At 40.2% G+C, this 16,040-nt stretch overlaps 1 protein-coding gene across 1 annotated transcript in view; it reads left to right on the top strand.

The window, feature by feature from the left end:
- SEPTIN10 (septin 10) overlaps positions 1-10,635 on the top strand; it is a 32,916-nt gene extending 22,281 nt beyond the window's left edge. Inside the window, exons 8-10 of the mRNA XM_082485344.1 lie at positions 3,924-4,056; positions 8,408-8,598; positions 9,775-10,635. Coding sequence (XP_082341470.1) covers positions 3,924-4,056; positions 8,408-8,598; positions 9,775-9,790 — 340 coding nt within the window. The 3' untranslated portion in view covers positions 9,791-10,635. The remainder of the gene's footprint in view (positions 1-3,923; positions 4,057-8,407; positions 8,599-9,774) is intronic.
- Positions 10,636-16,040: the final 5,405 nt, after the last annotated feature.

Genomic DNA, 16,040 nt, shown 5'->3' with positions numbered 1-16,040 from the left:
CCTAGTTGCAGGTCAATCTCAGCAATAGATAATTGCTGCGATGTCCCGAGTGGAAAAATTGGGGATAGTTAAAAAAAAAATCTAGACATGAAGCAAAGTTGGCTTTCCAGCAAAGTTGGCTTTCCAGCGAAGCAAACTTCTAAATATATCCACACCTAGTAATCTTAGATGTTTGCAAGGGAGGAGAGGATTACTACTGTTTTGAAGTTGGACATTTTGTAAGTCCATTTTCCAGTCTAAGCTATGTTGTTGCTTAAGGGGACATTCTTGTTTTGAAAGAAGAAAACTAATAGGCAAGGGTCTGTTGCAAATAGCCGAAGATTGATACTCAGGCTATATGCTTGCATATTTGGATTCTCTGCTGTTAATCATTCTCTTGTTTTGCTGTGCTTATAATTACAATTTTTTCTTCATTGTAATTGCAGTTAAACATAATTCTAACATAAACATCTCAGTTTCTCAGTATGTGAGCAGTTATACATTCCATGCTTTATTCCTCCCTGAAACTGGGATATTCAGACCTTGCAGTTCTTGAACAAAAACTTGTTTATTTTTCAGTCTTATTTTGAGGGTGATGGCAGAAAACCAGGAAGGATTCAGTAATATGAATAAGTTTACGTGTAGAGGAAGGTTGATATGACTCTAGTTGTGTTTTCTAAGAAAGAAAACCTAATATGAAGGGCTATTACACTTCTTCCTTAAGAAGTCACTTGGGAATGGAGTTCATCTGACCAACTGCAGACCTTTGCATTTGAGCTAAATATTTTAACCTCTTTATAGTAAGACTGAACTGCACCCAAAATACTCATTTTTCATGCCTTCACTGGGAAAATGGTAGTTATTTAGATTACCATATCCTTAGTGTTGCTTAATGTCAACTTAGGTACTTCACTGAGTGAAGGGACCATGCTAAAAATACCTGCTTTTAAATTTTTTAGGTTTTCTGATATACCTTAATTGATAGTCAAATGTTTTGCAAAAAGTTACCAGTGTAGTTTTCAAATTTGTAAGCTTTTTAAAATTTAAATGAACAAACTTTAAACTATTGTGTAAATATCTGTTGTTCAAGGCACACAAACATTGTGTTCCACTGGGAGCTAAATTCACTTCAATCAGAATCTTTATTTATGAACATAACATGTTTGATTTGCATCTTTATATTTAGGCTTCCATGTTCTAAGTCTTATGCAGATAGAAAAACTCTGTGTCACAGCTATGCTTCAGTAGAAAGGTAGGTGATAGTGCTGTTACGAGGTATGTAACGGATTAGTAAGGTGTAGACTTTCTTCACAATCCCTTCCCTTCCTCCAAAACCTCAAAAGAATACATTATTTAAATAACTATCTTTAATGTCTTAATTTTGCAAGTGGTTTTGAACAGAGTATAAAATTCTAGAAGTCCAACCCAGAAAAGTAAGAGAACCTGTGAATTTGATTTTCATAATGTGCTATATGAGAAGCAGTGAAACCAGTCTTCAGGTAAACTGAAGAGTGTTTTAGTGTAAGCAATAGATGCAGTAATGTTGCAAGGATTGGCTTAAGATCTGGTGAACTATTTGCCCCTCCTCTCCAAACCTCCTAAAACAGAAGACTCTTTGGACCATTATGTTGCTGATACGCCAAAAATAGAAGAGGAAAGTTTGTTTTAATTTTGTCTTTATGATTTCCAGAACAATTCAGTCCAGAGGGAGGAGGAAATTTTAAAAATACACTTTTATTTCTTCTCTTCCTTATACATGTGATGTGATTACTTAATACATCTAGTGTCTTCAAAGTTAATATTTTACTAATTTCAAACTAGCTTAGATTGAGTCTAAAGATGTCCGCATAATGAAATGAAGGTGCAAAAGCAGCATGTGAGCTAGCAGAACTGACACAGGGCTCAGAAGTGTGTATAGTGAGATTGCTAGCACTTGAACAACCTGTACTATAGCTTTATTGTTATTACATATGCTGTCTAAACTTAAAGGTAGTGTGAGTTAATACAGCTGTGTGAAAACTATGCCCTTGTTTCACGTGGTAAATACAATTCCAGAGTAACCTAAGTTACTTCACAGCTGATAAGAAAAACCCAAACCAAAACGAAAACCAAAAAAACAACAAACCCCAAAAGGTGGTTTTGAATTTGTTTTGTTGCAATGTATTGCTCAAATAAGATAGGACAGGACAAGTGCTCCGACCTTACAAACGTTAAGTCTGCATGTGCAATTTCAAGACGATTCTTCTCTCTCTCTTGAATACAAGTAAGAAACTTTTGGATTGGGAAACTGCCCAGTCATCTAAAATTTAAATATAGAAGAGAGCTGTTTAAGCTTACTGTTGCTCTAAATAATTAAGTTTTTAGATGTCCTTTTTTGTAAGTATTTCCATTTCTAAACTGTTTTAATAGAAACATTAAAAGATGAGACTTAAAAACTGGTATGAATGTAAGTGTATTAAAAATATAAATAAAAATTAAAGATTTGATATACATATATATTTATTTTACATCAGAGTAGAAGGCATGAGATACCTGGCAAAGGACGGTAACTCTCAGGTAGCTGAGAAGGGCTGACTAGTAAGCACTCAGGAAGTGGTAGAAGACATGAATGGTGTAAGAGAATAGCCCCAGAATAAAGACCTAGAATATTATCCATGTTTTGATCCGTTCATAAGCCCTATGTCCTACAAGATATTGGAGAGACCCTTTTGGTGTTGTAATAACCATTAGCACAGCTCTGATCCACCAATTCTGCCTCTCTGGACTCTTGTGACAAGTTTGTGGTAAATTTTTTGTTGGAAGAATTTGTGTCATTAAGCAGGTATGCTTTTCAAAGGTAGTGTGCTCTTTGACGTATGAGATACATATATGTACAAGCTCCATTCCTTTTTCCCTGAAAAGCAGAACTTTTCCTGCCAGCACTGTGGTGATACCAGTAGTAGTATAGACCCTGAAAATGTCAAACCTCTAGTAGCATATGAATAAATTACCAGCATCTTTTAATTTGCCTCGGTATGCTTTGATATGAAAGAAGCTTCTCAATTTCAACTACTTGTTGTTTGGAGGAAAAAAAAAAGTCTTGTGTACTGAAATGTCTGGTAGAGTAACTTTAAAAAAAAAAAAAAGGAAGGGAGGCATAGATTTAAAAGTAAAGAAATGTTTTAATTACTTGCTGTGTTGTTCTGTTGCAAGATATTTGCTCAATGGTCTGAACTAATTTACACCTCCTATATAATTTCAAATATAAGTGCGGTATGTATGCAGTGTATTAGCTTCTGGGAAAGAGGATTCAGGAAAAAACAATCAGTATTGAAGTTTTGGCTGATGCATGTTGGAAAGTAACCCTATCTTTTGGATGTTGAACTACAGAGGAAATTGTATTTATTCTATATTATTGTAACTCTGTCATATTTAAATTTTGTCAGTACATTAAGAGAGTGCTATATATACATTGAAGGTCTTGTTATTTTCCTTCCTTTTCGTATAGGAATAATCAGTTTGTTAGTTGTGTTACTGCTCCAGATGCATTGTTTTTGTAAAGTCCTATTCTAAGACTGAGGTTTCACAATGCATAAATTTTGGAGGATTTTTCTGGCAATTGTGGTGTTTTATTAATAAGTAACCTAAAGAAAAAGGTTATGCATGTTGGAGGCAGAAAGTTATAACTCAAGTCTTTTAGAACATGAGATTCCTAGAGTGCTGTATTTACTTTGAAATGTAAATTGCCCAGGAGCCGTTAGCATAAATAATTTCACTCAGGGTTATTTACTTAAAAAAAAATTTAGAAAGGTAAAATGCTTGCTTCTGTTCAGGTTTGTTTATGAATTTTTATGTGGGGAGCTGTAGAAATGAATATTAATTGTTTAAATAATGTTCCAGATTGTTGGTTTTATACATTGGATAAAGCAGCGTGCTGGAGACTTGCTTACATTTTTGGACTTCAGTCTACAGGAAGCCTATGAGGCAAAGAGGCACGAGTTCTACCTTGAACTGCAAAGAAAAGAGGAGGAGATGAGACAACAGTTTGTGCAGAGAGTGAAGGAGAAGGAAGCTATATTGAAAGAAGCAGAGCAACAGGTAAGCATGCCTGTCTGTCTTGATCAATCTTTGTGGAACGGTTAAGTTCTTAGCAAAATCACAACTAGTTGATTTTTATAATTTCTCAATATTTTGAGAGCAGTAATGCTTAAAATCAAAAGCAGATTGATTACACAGATTGATTGGATTAGGAGATTGATTGGATTAGCAGATTGATTAGACACAAGCAAATGAGGACAAATCCTGTGAAGAGGGGTTGTTTAGCCTGGAGAAAAGGAGGCTGAGGGGAGACCTTGTCGCTCTCTACAATTACCTGAAAGGAGGTTGTAGCCAGGTGGGTTCAGTCTCTTTTCCCAAGTACCAAGTGATAGGACGAGAGAAATGGCCTCAAGTTGCACCAGGGGAGGTTTAGATTGGATATTAGGAAAAAGTTCTTCACCAAAAGGGTTGTCAAGCATTGGAACATGCTGTCCAGGGAAGTGGTTGAGTCATCATTCTTGGAGGTATTTAAAAGATCATAGAATCATAGAATGGTTTAGGTTGGAAAGGACCTTGAAGATCATCGAGGTCCAACCCCCCTGCCATGGGCAGGGACACCTCCCACTAGACCAGGTTGCCCAAGACCATGTCCAGCCTGGCCTTGAACACCTGCACGGATGGGGCCTCAACAACCTCTCTGGGCAACCTGTTCCAGTGCCCTACCACCCTCAAAGTAAAAAAATTCTTCCTAATGTTTAATCTAAACCTGCCCTCTTCCAGTTTAAAGCCATTCCCCCTCGTCCTATCACTACATGCCCTAGTAAAAAGTCCTTCCCCAGCTCTCCTGTAGGCCCCCTTTAGGTACTGGAAGGCCGCAATAAGATCTCCCCAGAGCCTTCTCTTCTCCAGGCTGAACAACCCCAACTCTCTCAGCCTCTCCTCATAGGAGAGATGCTCCAGCCCTTGGATCATCCTCATGGCCATCTTCTGGACACGCTCCAGCAGGTCCATGCCCTTCTTATGTTGGGGACTCTAGAGCTGGATGCAGTACACCAGGTGGGGTCTCATGAGAGTAGAGGGGCAGAATCACCTCCTTTGACCTGCTGGCCACACTTCTGCTGCTGCAACCCAGGATATGGTTGGCCTTCTGGGCTGCGATCGCACATTGCTGGCTCATGTTGAGCTTCTCATCAATCAGCACCCCCAGGTCCTTCTCCTCAGGGCTGCTCTCCAGCCATTCCCCGCTGAGCCTGTATTTGTGCTTGGGATGCCCTGACCCAGATGTAGGACCTTGCACTTGGCCTTGTTGAACTTCATGAGGTTGGCATGGTCGCATGCAGCCTGTCCAGGTCCCTCTGGATGGCGTCCCTCCCCTCCAGTGTGTCTACCTCACCAAAAAGCTTGGTATCATCAGCAAACTTGCTGAGGGTGCACCCCACTGTCCATGTCACCGACAAAGATGTTGAACAGTACAGGTTACAGTAGTGACCCCTGAGGAATGCCACTCGTCACTGCTCTCCACTTGGACATCGAGCTGTTGACTGCAACTCTTTGAGTGAGACCATCCAGCCAGTTCTTTATCCACCGAGCGGTTCATTTGTCGAATCCATGTCTCTCCAATTTGGAGACCAGGATATTGTGTGGGAAGGTGTCAAACGCTTTGCACAAGTCCAGGTAGATGACATCAGTTGCTCTTCCCTTGTCCACTGCCACTGTAACCCCTTCATAGAAGGCCACCAAATTTGTCAGGCATGACTTGCCCTTGGTGAAGCCATGCTGGCTGTCACCAGTCACCTCCTTGTTTTCTATGTGCCTTAGCTGAGTTTCCAGGCGGATCTGCTCCATGATCTTGCCAGACACAGAGGTGAGACTGACTGGCCGGTAGTTCCCCAGGTCTTCCTTGTTTCCCTTTTTGAAAATAGGCGTTATGTTTCCCCTTTTCCAGTCGGCAGAAACCTCGCCAGACGGCCACAACTTCTCAACTATGATGGCTAGTGGCTTAGTGACTTCATCTGCCAGTTCCCTCAGGACCCGCGGATGTATCTCATCAGGTCCTATGGACTTGTGCACCTTCAGGTTCTTCCGGTCTCACACTTGATCTTCACCTATAGAGAGCGGTTCTTCATTTTGCCAATCCTCGCCTTTGCATTCTGCATCATGGGCAGTGTGGCTGCACTGTATAGACGTACAGACATGGTGCTTAGGGACATGGTTTAGTAGTGGACTTGGCAGGATTAGGTTTACGATTGGACTCAATGATCTTAAGGGTCCTCTCCAACCTAAGTGATTCTATGATTCTATAAATGACAGTCTTTTTTTGGGAAGGAGCTTATGGTCTAAAGGCTTTGGTGAATAGCTGGGACAAGTGAATAGAATAGGAGGTGATATGGTGAAGTAAAAGAGTGTGATGAATGTAATGGTTGCACATTTCTTTGTCTTCTTGAGGAGTATGCTGAGAAATATTCGTATGCCATTGCAGCACAGTAGGTGCTTTTCATGCAAAGGTTGCTCTGTAAAAAACAAGAGTTCAGGAAGAAATCCCATGGGTTGTTTTTCAGCCCAAGAGAGCGGTGTGTGTATGTTTGTATGACCTCCAGGTTCAGTTATTAAATACTAGCTCAGTCCTCATGTTGAGAGGTTTGAAAGTCGGGTGTTGTTGGTTTTGTTTTGTTTTTAAAATCTCATCTGTTCCAAGCTGCCTTAAGAATATTTGGAGATGTGGAACATTTCTTGAATACTTTGTTGAAGATTTAGTCCTGTCAAGCTGGACTGGCAAAACAGGATCTTCTCATCTACTTTCTGCCAGACTCTATCATGGTCATGCGTATTTACGTTCAAACAGTGGTTTAATTGAAATTGGAAACCTGTGCATATTTAGTAATGTTCTTTTCCGTACCTCAGTCTCCCAGCAAAGATGTAGGAGTTTTTGCAGGTGTTCAGATGCATGTTTTAAATAATAAGAAGGCTTAATACTTTTGTTTTCTAAATCTGTTAAGTCCCCTGTGCTACTTGTTGAGAAAAAAGTCAGGTTCAGTCCTCCTCAGTAAGGGGCTGTCCAATGGGAAGAATACTTGGCCATGTTCAAAGTAGGTTCAGCTAGGTCTTACACAGTATCTGTGGTACCCTTTGATGTTTTCCTTCTATGATTTATACCAGGTGGTTTGTGAGATCTGCATATTGTGATTGGATTACGTATATTCGTTTTCCTGGCTCCTGATGTGGGAAAGTGATCATGCAGTCACTCCTAAAGAACATTTGTCGTATGCACTTGCTGCTCGTTCTCTGGGAAGTATGTATGTGCATCTGGAAACTAAAGAAAACCAGGAATTTCTGTTCTCCTTAAGATTGCTTTCACATCCTTCATTTAGAGGAACCTTGTAGGTGCGATGTGCAGCATTACCACTCCTGACACACACAGTTGCTTAGGACCTTACTGTTTCTGCTCTGAATGTTTTTATTGGTATACCTGTTTTTGGTTAACTGTCACAATGAAATAAATAAATGAATAGTATGCATACATACACACACACACGCATTTATAAAATCTGACAGCTCTACTGCGTAGAACAGGCATACTCTTACATTTGTAATCTTAGTTATTTCTTAGCTCCTTCTTTGCAAAAGATAGAAATAAATCTCTCTGATTTCTGTACCCGTATAGCTGCACTCAGGTTGAGTTACACCAGTACAGATAGATACAGAAGCAGGATTCCAGGAGAGTTTGTGTGTGGTAAGATGGGAGGTGAGGAAGGGTGAAGTACCCTTTGGTTATCATGCACAACTTCATAGTAGGTTTAAACTGGTCTGGAGAGTAAAATCCATTAATATGTCAAAAGAACATTCAAAGAACAATTACTGCAGAAAAGCAGTTAACTTCTTGCAGCCCACAAGTAGCTTCCCCAACCAGACTTATTGTATGTGTTCGTATTACTATGTAAATGTAATTAATACACATATTAAAATAATATATATATGAAAATACATACCTGTGTAACTAAAGTATGTATTATTTTTTGCCCACTTGGTTTTAGGGAAGTAGATTCTACTTGGTAGATCCTGGTTTAATCCTTCTGTTGGTAGTTTCCTCTCTAAAGGTCTCCTTATTTTTGATATAACCAAGATGTAGTAAAATCTAGTAGGAATTCTAATATTCATTTAGTGCCTTCCATGATTTCCACCTGTACTTTGTGTGTAGTAGCCTGACTTCTGTGAGAACAATCTGATATGAATGATTATTTTTCCTGGATTGCTGTTTTTTAGTCTGATCGGTTTTGGGAAAGAACAATGTCGTAAGACTTTTAGCACAAGTTGAGGTAGGTTTTACTGTTTAATTGGAGAGGATTTTTGCATTGTGATATCACCACCTTGTGTTACTAGTTGGGAATATATTTTTTGTGCTTTCTTTAAACAGGTACACACTAAATTTGAACATCGTATGCTAATGCATCAAGAAGTGAAACTGAAACTGGAGAAAAAGAAAAAAGCTCTAGACGATGAAATAGCCATGTTTATTGAGAAGAAAGCTAATGCTGAATTACTCCAATCACAAGCATCTGTCTCTACCCCTCTTGTTAGTTTGAAGAGAGACAAGGACCGCAAAAAGTAAGTACTGATGCTAGTCATCAGAGGCAGCAATAAAAAAATTCATCACATATCACTTTTACAATGCATATTTTAGTAATCTTTTAGAAAAGATATAAACATAGTCCTATTCTGTTATGTGATAAGAAGACAGAAGTGTGTAAAATACCCTCATGCTTGGATCACTGGGTCTAAAATTTACTTTTAGAGTAATTGCTGTATGTTCTATGAGCATTCTTTCTTTTTTTTTTCTTTTTTTTTTCCATGAAGGAACCAAGGTTTTCGACTTGAACTCCTGTGCTTTGATGTCAGAGATGAAGACACTGTGAATGTTCATGCACAGAGTGAGAGGGAGAAATTAGAGAGGGAGAGAAATGCACCCAGGGAATTCCAGAAATAGTATTTGATTGCAGCACTCAGGTTTTGAATGTAGGATATTTTAGTTTTATGAAGCAGTCTGACTCCTGCTGTCCCATAATACTAGATGTTTCTTCCTAGTACAGATTTTTGAGAGGAGAGATTGATAAAATTGGCTGTAAAATTACACTAAACGCAGAATATGACCTGATAAACATTTCACTGTCTTCCCTCCCACCCACTTCTTTCTTTCTTCACTCCCAAAAGAAAAGCTCTAATAAATTGTCACCTTTCAGAAATGTATTCAAAAGTAGTCTCCAGAATAATATGCCCAGCTTCTTCATATATAAATGTTAAATTGAGTATTTTTCTCCTCCAAAACCAGAAGTCAAATAACTTAATAATTTCCTTTCCTGATAGGTTACAACTTTACTGCAGGTAACATTTTGTTGATTAATACCTTACTGCAATTGAAAGTAGGTTTTTTGGTACACAAATTATCCATAACTGCTAGATTATGAAAAACTTTAGAAGCTAGGTGGGTGCACATATTTCCACAAACATCATCAAGGCAGCTTTGGCATTTTGGGGGTGTATGCTAGCAGCCTGCTTGTGTTTTTGCCAAAGTTTATTGCATTTCAAGTAATGTTACTGAGTTCCTTTTGCTAGACTCCTTTTTCTGGATTTACACGTGAAAGTGCAGGTTTTGGTAACAGAAGTCATTATCTGCACTACTGTGAATAACTCTCAACTTCAGAAAATTTTTAGATTTCTTTTCTCTGTTTTAGCTTTATTTCATCCAAGTATGTTACAGTTTATATGCTTGCTTTTGTTTTTCAGTTCCAGCTTTCCGTAATACTGATGAGAGAAGAAACAATACTGGTAATTTCTCTTGAGGACGCAATGATTCAAAGTGTGCTTTTGGAGGTATAGCAATTGCAGTTTCTTACTAAAGGATTTGGAAAACATCTCTTGTTGCTGCATGCTGCAAAAGAAGAATTGTAAAGTATGACCTGTACACATACGGTGTGGTAATTACTGTCATTGCCATCACAGACTTTCTATTACAAGTCTGCCTTGATACGCACTTGCCTTACATATATGTACCCAGCTTGTTTTCCTTATAAGTGCATTGTACCAAAGAAAATGTCTCTGCCATAAACAGTTCCATTCATAATATGAATGCTGTACTACAAAAGTATTCAGTGAATATATGCACTATAACCTTTCTAAAGAGTTATTTTCATATGGTATGGTGTATTAGTCTACTAAATATTATTTAATACAACTATTGACATAATTCAACCGCTTGCTGATTTTGCTGATGGATTTTGTTTATAGGCTTTTATGTACAAGCACTGTCTTAAATTTCAGATATGATCTTTCTAATCAAAATTTACTGAGATATTTTTGCAGTTCTGTACTGTTGCATGATAGTTTATCTGACATTACTAACTTAATATGGAAAGTACCTATAACTTTTTTATGCTTGTGACTGTGGTGTTCAGTTACAGCAGAGGAAAAACTGTTAATTACCAAAGCTTCAGGTTAAAACAAGTTTAAAATGTTTTCTGTATTTTCAGTAGCCATGATAACTAATGGAAAACTATAAGAGGTGCAGTTGTCTGAAGTTGTTTTGTGCGACTCTTTAAAAATGAAATACTAACTTGATAGAAATAAAATACGTTGGTTTTGCTTAAGTGTTACTGTTGTTTTGCTTCCTCTCCCTCCCATGTTATTAAAAACAAAGAATAAGATTTCACATTAATCTGAAAAATATAAATGCTTCACTTCTGTTTAAATGTGTTAAGTCATTTATTGATTAGAAAAAAACAGGTGATTTGTGCATACAGTGCCAGAAAGGCAATATTGACATATGATATACTTGTCATATACCACTGTACTTGTAGAATCACAGAATATCTCAAGTTGGAAGGGACCTATAAGGACCATTGAGTCCCACTCCCTGCTCCTCACCGGAATACCTAAAACTAAACCATACGACTAAGAGCATTGCCCAAGTGCTCCTTGAACTCTGACAGGCTCGGTGCTGTGACCACTGCCCTGGGGAGCCTGTTCCAGTAACCGACCTCACCTTCTGTTTTACTCACGCAGTGATGCATCTCATATAAAATTGTTTTCCTTCAATTCCGTAGCAATGGGGAGGGATAGATGCTAAGATACGTAAACCCTTCATTGACCAGGAAAGGGTCAAACTGCTAGTTCATTCAGCTCCACCAGCACAGCAGGCTGTAACATAGGAGGGAAGGGTTAAGAGGAGACACCCATTTAGCCCCACACTCAGCAAGTGTGTAACTGAGCTTCTTTCAAGGGAAGAAAATGGGCCAGGGCCAGGCCCTGTGATTGCTGTCTGATTGCTCCTTCCTGAGCAAAATGTAGCTTGATGAAAGACTGTATTTTTTGTTTGGCTTTGTACCGTTGACTGAACCATTTGCATCTGTTTGATTAGAAATAAGGGATACGCCCTACTTAAAGGAGGTAACAGCCAGTTGAAAAGAAAACACAAACCATTTTTTGAACTGAGCAGTAGATTTGGAAGTGTTATGAAGTGATCTCAAGCAGAATGTAATTACAGTTAAGTGATGTGTGCTGTCAGCACTCAGTTGTCCCCACGTGGGTTATCGCAGCCACTGATGTTAGTTAGCTCAAGCACAGCTCTTCATGAGCGATAGAAAACTGCATCAGAAGACAGATTTAGCTGTCTATAGTGTGGCAAGTTGGCTGAGGACAAAGCCTGAGATGGATAAGTGCTGTTTGACCTAGACAGCTCTGTGCCTGGCCAGTACTGGAGGATGAACTGTGCTTTGACAGCTGGGAACCGTGAATAGTAGTACCCTGTGGGTACCATATCTTGGTCAGAACGGGTTTATGTTCAGTTGCACGTGTTGGCCCTGCAGGACGCGGCAGCAAAACAAAACTGGTACAGGTGCCTGTGCAAGTCTTTGGAGCAGGTGACAATTAAAGGGAGTTTGTTCAGTTGTAGCACAAAATGACATAGCCCAAAATGAGAGAGACGATGGGTTTTTCTTTTTTCCCCTGATACTCATTTAAGCAGTGGAGAGTCATCTGTGAGTATGGGAAATTCCATAGTTGTTTTGTTGAAGTTTGCATAAAGATGAAATATCAGATAAGTGCACAAGCGCACATCACAGCCTGACAGTCAAATGCAGTTCGAAGAATTATAAAGGAACAACTAACAATATCTCCTGAAAGTGGAGAATTAATAGTGGTAGTAAATGAAAATGTTTATGCCTCACTGTGGTTTATCTTAGCTATGGGCTTTTTAATTAAACACTTCAGAGAGGTTTATTGTGCAGATGAAATGGTTTCAGGACCATTTATTAAGGTCTCTTTATTGTCATGGTACCTTCTGCAAGTGGCTACTGCAAGATCATTTACAAGTCTGAAGCCTTTACCCTTTTAGATCCTTTCCTTAGGATACTTCCATATATATTTTGTATATTTATTTTTAACTATATCTTTAAAATTACTTTGCCACGAGAAGACACAGCCAGGATGCATAAGTGGTTTTATCTTAAATCTCCTACTGCTAAAAATATAGCATTGCCTACATATTTGGTGTCAGAAACATATTTAGATTTGCATTGTGGAATTAGGTAGAGAATATACTGGACTTCAAACGTTAAGAATGTATGGACATCGGAAGCAAGGACAGGCAACATGGGAAGACTACAGAGATGCTGTTCGCCACTGTAGGGAGAAAATTTGTGCAGCCAAAGCTCAATTACAGTTCAAGCTGGCCAGCACTGTGAAGGAAACAACAAGGGCTATTTAAAATGTGTTAACAACAAAAGGAGGATCAGAGATAACATTGGTCTGTTGCTTGATGAGGTTGGTGACCTCGCAAATAGGGGTGTAGACAAAGCAGAGACGTTGAATGCCTTCTTCGCCTCTGTCTTTGACACCAATGATGGGCCCAGGGACCCCTGGAGCCCTGTGTTGAAAGACTGTGACTGGGAGGATGATAAACTCCCAGCTGACCCTGAACTTGTTCAAGACTTGCTGCTCCAGTTGGATGCACATAAATCTATGGGGTCCGATGGGATTCAACCCAGGGTACTGAAAGAGCTGGCCAATGTTATCATGGGACCTCTCTCCCCTATTTTTCAATGGTCTTGGGAGTCTGGAGAGGTTCCAGTTGACTGGAAGCTGATAAATGTCCCCATTTTCAAGGAGGGTAAGAAGGAAGAACAACAGGTTTGTCGGTCTCACTTCAGTGACTGGTAAAATTACAGTGAAGGTTATTCTGGGAGTTATTAAAAAGCACTTGAGAGACAACACAGTCATTGGTCATAGCCAGCATGGGTCCATGAGGGGAAAATCCTGCTTGACCAACTTCATTTCCTTTTATGACAAGGTAACCCATCTAGCTGATCAAGGGAAGCCAGCAGATGTGGGTTTTTTGCATTTCAGCAAAGCTTTTGATACTGTCTCTCACAGTATCCTGGACAAAACATCCAGCATACAGCTAGACAAGTCCATAATATGTTGGGTGAGCAATTGACTGACAGGTCAGGCTCAAAGAGTTATAAATGGGGTTACATTAAGCTGGCAGCCAGTCACCAGTGGAGCTCCCCCAGGCTCCGTTTTAGGCCTAGTGCTCTTTAATGTTTTTATAAATGATCTGGACACAGGAGTTGAATGTACATTAAGTTTGCTGATGTTACTAAATTAGGAGGAGCTGTGGACTCCCTCGAGGGTAGAGAGGCTGTACAGACAGATCTGGGTAGGCTAGAGAGGTGGGCAATCCCCAGCCGTATGAAATTTAGCAAGAACAAGTGCTGGATTCTCCATCTGGGATGGGGTAATCCTGGTTATACGTACAAATTAGGGGAATGGAGAGCAGCTTCATGGAAAGAGAGCTGGGGGGACTGAATATGAGTCAACTGTGTGCCCTGGCAGCCAAAAGGGCCAACCATGCCCTAGGGTGCATCAAGTACAGCATAGCTGGCCAGCTGAGGGAGATGATTGTCCCACTTTACACCGCACTGGTGCAGCCCCACCTCGAGCACTGTGTGCAGTTTTGGGCACCTCAATATAAGGACATCTGTTGTGGTTTAGGCTACAATCCACTACTGAGGACGTGGGGGACCCCAGATGGGGCCGACAGATGCTCCCCTCTACCCCTCTTCAAAGAGAGACGCAGAGGAGGAAAAAGAGACTTAAGAGTTTAGAAGGAACTAAACTACTTTAATGAAATATTAATAATAAAATAAAAAGAAATAATGAAAAATATACAAAACCGTATCAAGGTACCGAGATGACAATCACGTCACCAGCTGGCACTGGGGCAGTCCCAGGCTGGACTCAGTGACGGACGGGAACTGGATTCTGGATCTGCATTCAGGATCAGGATCACAGGCAGACAAACAGAGTCTTCCTCAGACGTCGGCCATTGAAGGAAGAGCCCTGACCCTTTGATCCCTCAGCTTTTATACTGAGCATGAGGCAGATGGGATGGAATACCCTGTTGGTCAGTTTTGGGTCACCTGTCCTGTCCGCTCCTCCCTGCAGGTGGGACCCCACTATGCTTTTCCGCTTCTGACCCTCCAACGGGGCAAATAACAAAGTTGGATGGCCTTGGGGGTTACAGCAATAAGTATAAACAGGAGCCTCGCTGCATACCATGCCTGGGCATCAGCTATAAACAATTGGTCTTATCACTCTGAGACAGTGAACGTTGTCTGCACAATATACTGTTAATTTCAGTAGTTAAGAGAGGCCTAGCTAAGAAGCGAAGTTACTGAACAAAATTGGTTCTGTTTTACCTCAAACCAGGACAACATCAAACCATTGGAGTGTGTCCAGAGGAGGGTCACCAAGATGGTGAAAGGCCTCGAGGGCCAGATTTATGAGGAGCAGCTGAGGTCACTTGGTGAGTTGAGCTTGGAGCAGAGAAGGCTGAGGGGTGACCTCATCTCAGGCTACAGCTTCCTCAAGGGGTGCAGCAGAGGGGCAGGTGCGGATCTCCTCTCTCTGGTGACCAGCGACAGCATACAAGGAAATGGAATGAAGCTGTGTCAGGGGAAGTTCAGACAGGACATTAGGAAAAGGTTCTTCACCCAGAGGGTGGTCGGTCACTGGTACATGCTCCCCAGGGCAGTGGCCATGGCACCAAGCCTGTCAGAATTCAGGGGGTGCTGGATGATGCTCTTAGCCATATGTTTTAGTTTTAGGTATTCCTGCAAGGAGCAGGGAGTTGGACTCGATGGTCCTTATGGGTCCCTTCCAACTTGAGATATACTGTGATTCTATGATTTTAACTTACAGAAACACAAGCCTCTTCTGTAACAGCAACACCATCATCTCTATATAGAAAGGAAAATACTCAGACTGTTTTTTCAAGACCTTTGTGAAGACTTGTGTAATTCACATTGTGTATCACTGCAAAAAGTAACTTAGTGTCATTCATAGGTAAATTACTTAACTGGATTTTATAAGGTACTGAGGCATCTACCTTGCCTTGTTTTCTTTACTAAATGTATTTTTTAAAATCCACACCTGAGCGTCAAGGCAGCAAAACACCGATAGCTAAGTATAGATACTTGTGGGATTTAAAACCAAGAAAAAAACAGGCTTCAACAGGATTTTCGCTAGGGCGCGCTCGAAGAACATGGCTATCGCTTTTGGGGACGGGACTGTGGCGCTGAGCAACTATGGCACTGGCCCTGAGCAGCCCGTGTAGTTGAACCTGCTTTTATCAGGGGGGTTGGAGGAGGTGATCTCCAGAGGCCCCTTCTGACACCAGCGATTCTGTGATTCTGTAACTCATTTAGCATGAGTGATTATTTTTTTTCACAGAAGAGAACATTAACCTATTTTCTGCATAAACAAAGCTGTGAGCACAGGAGGCAGTATGAAAGTAAGTACAATGAGAGCTGACCTCATGTTGTTGATTGTATCTACTAGGGCATAAAAATGTTGAAATCAGTCTTTATAATTTGAAAAATTAAGAATACAATTGCATCTCATTCTGACCCAAAATCTTTTTAAAAGACTTCCCAGAAACGTGTGTGAAAATAGCATATTTTTCTTGTTGGGAAATACTCTTGAGATGCATCAGG

The sequence above is a fragment of the Vanellus vanellus genome (assembly GCF_965231255.1).
Source record: "Vanellus vanellus genome assembly, chromosome: 1".
NCBI classification, from domain to species: Eukaryota; Metazoa; Chordata; class Aves; order Charadriiformes; family Charadriidae; genus Vanellus; species Vanellus vanellus.
The sequence above is the reverse complement of the archived record's forward strand: the minus strand, read 5'-3'. Positions and strand labels throughout refer to the sequence as shown.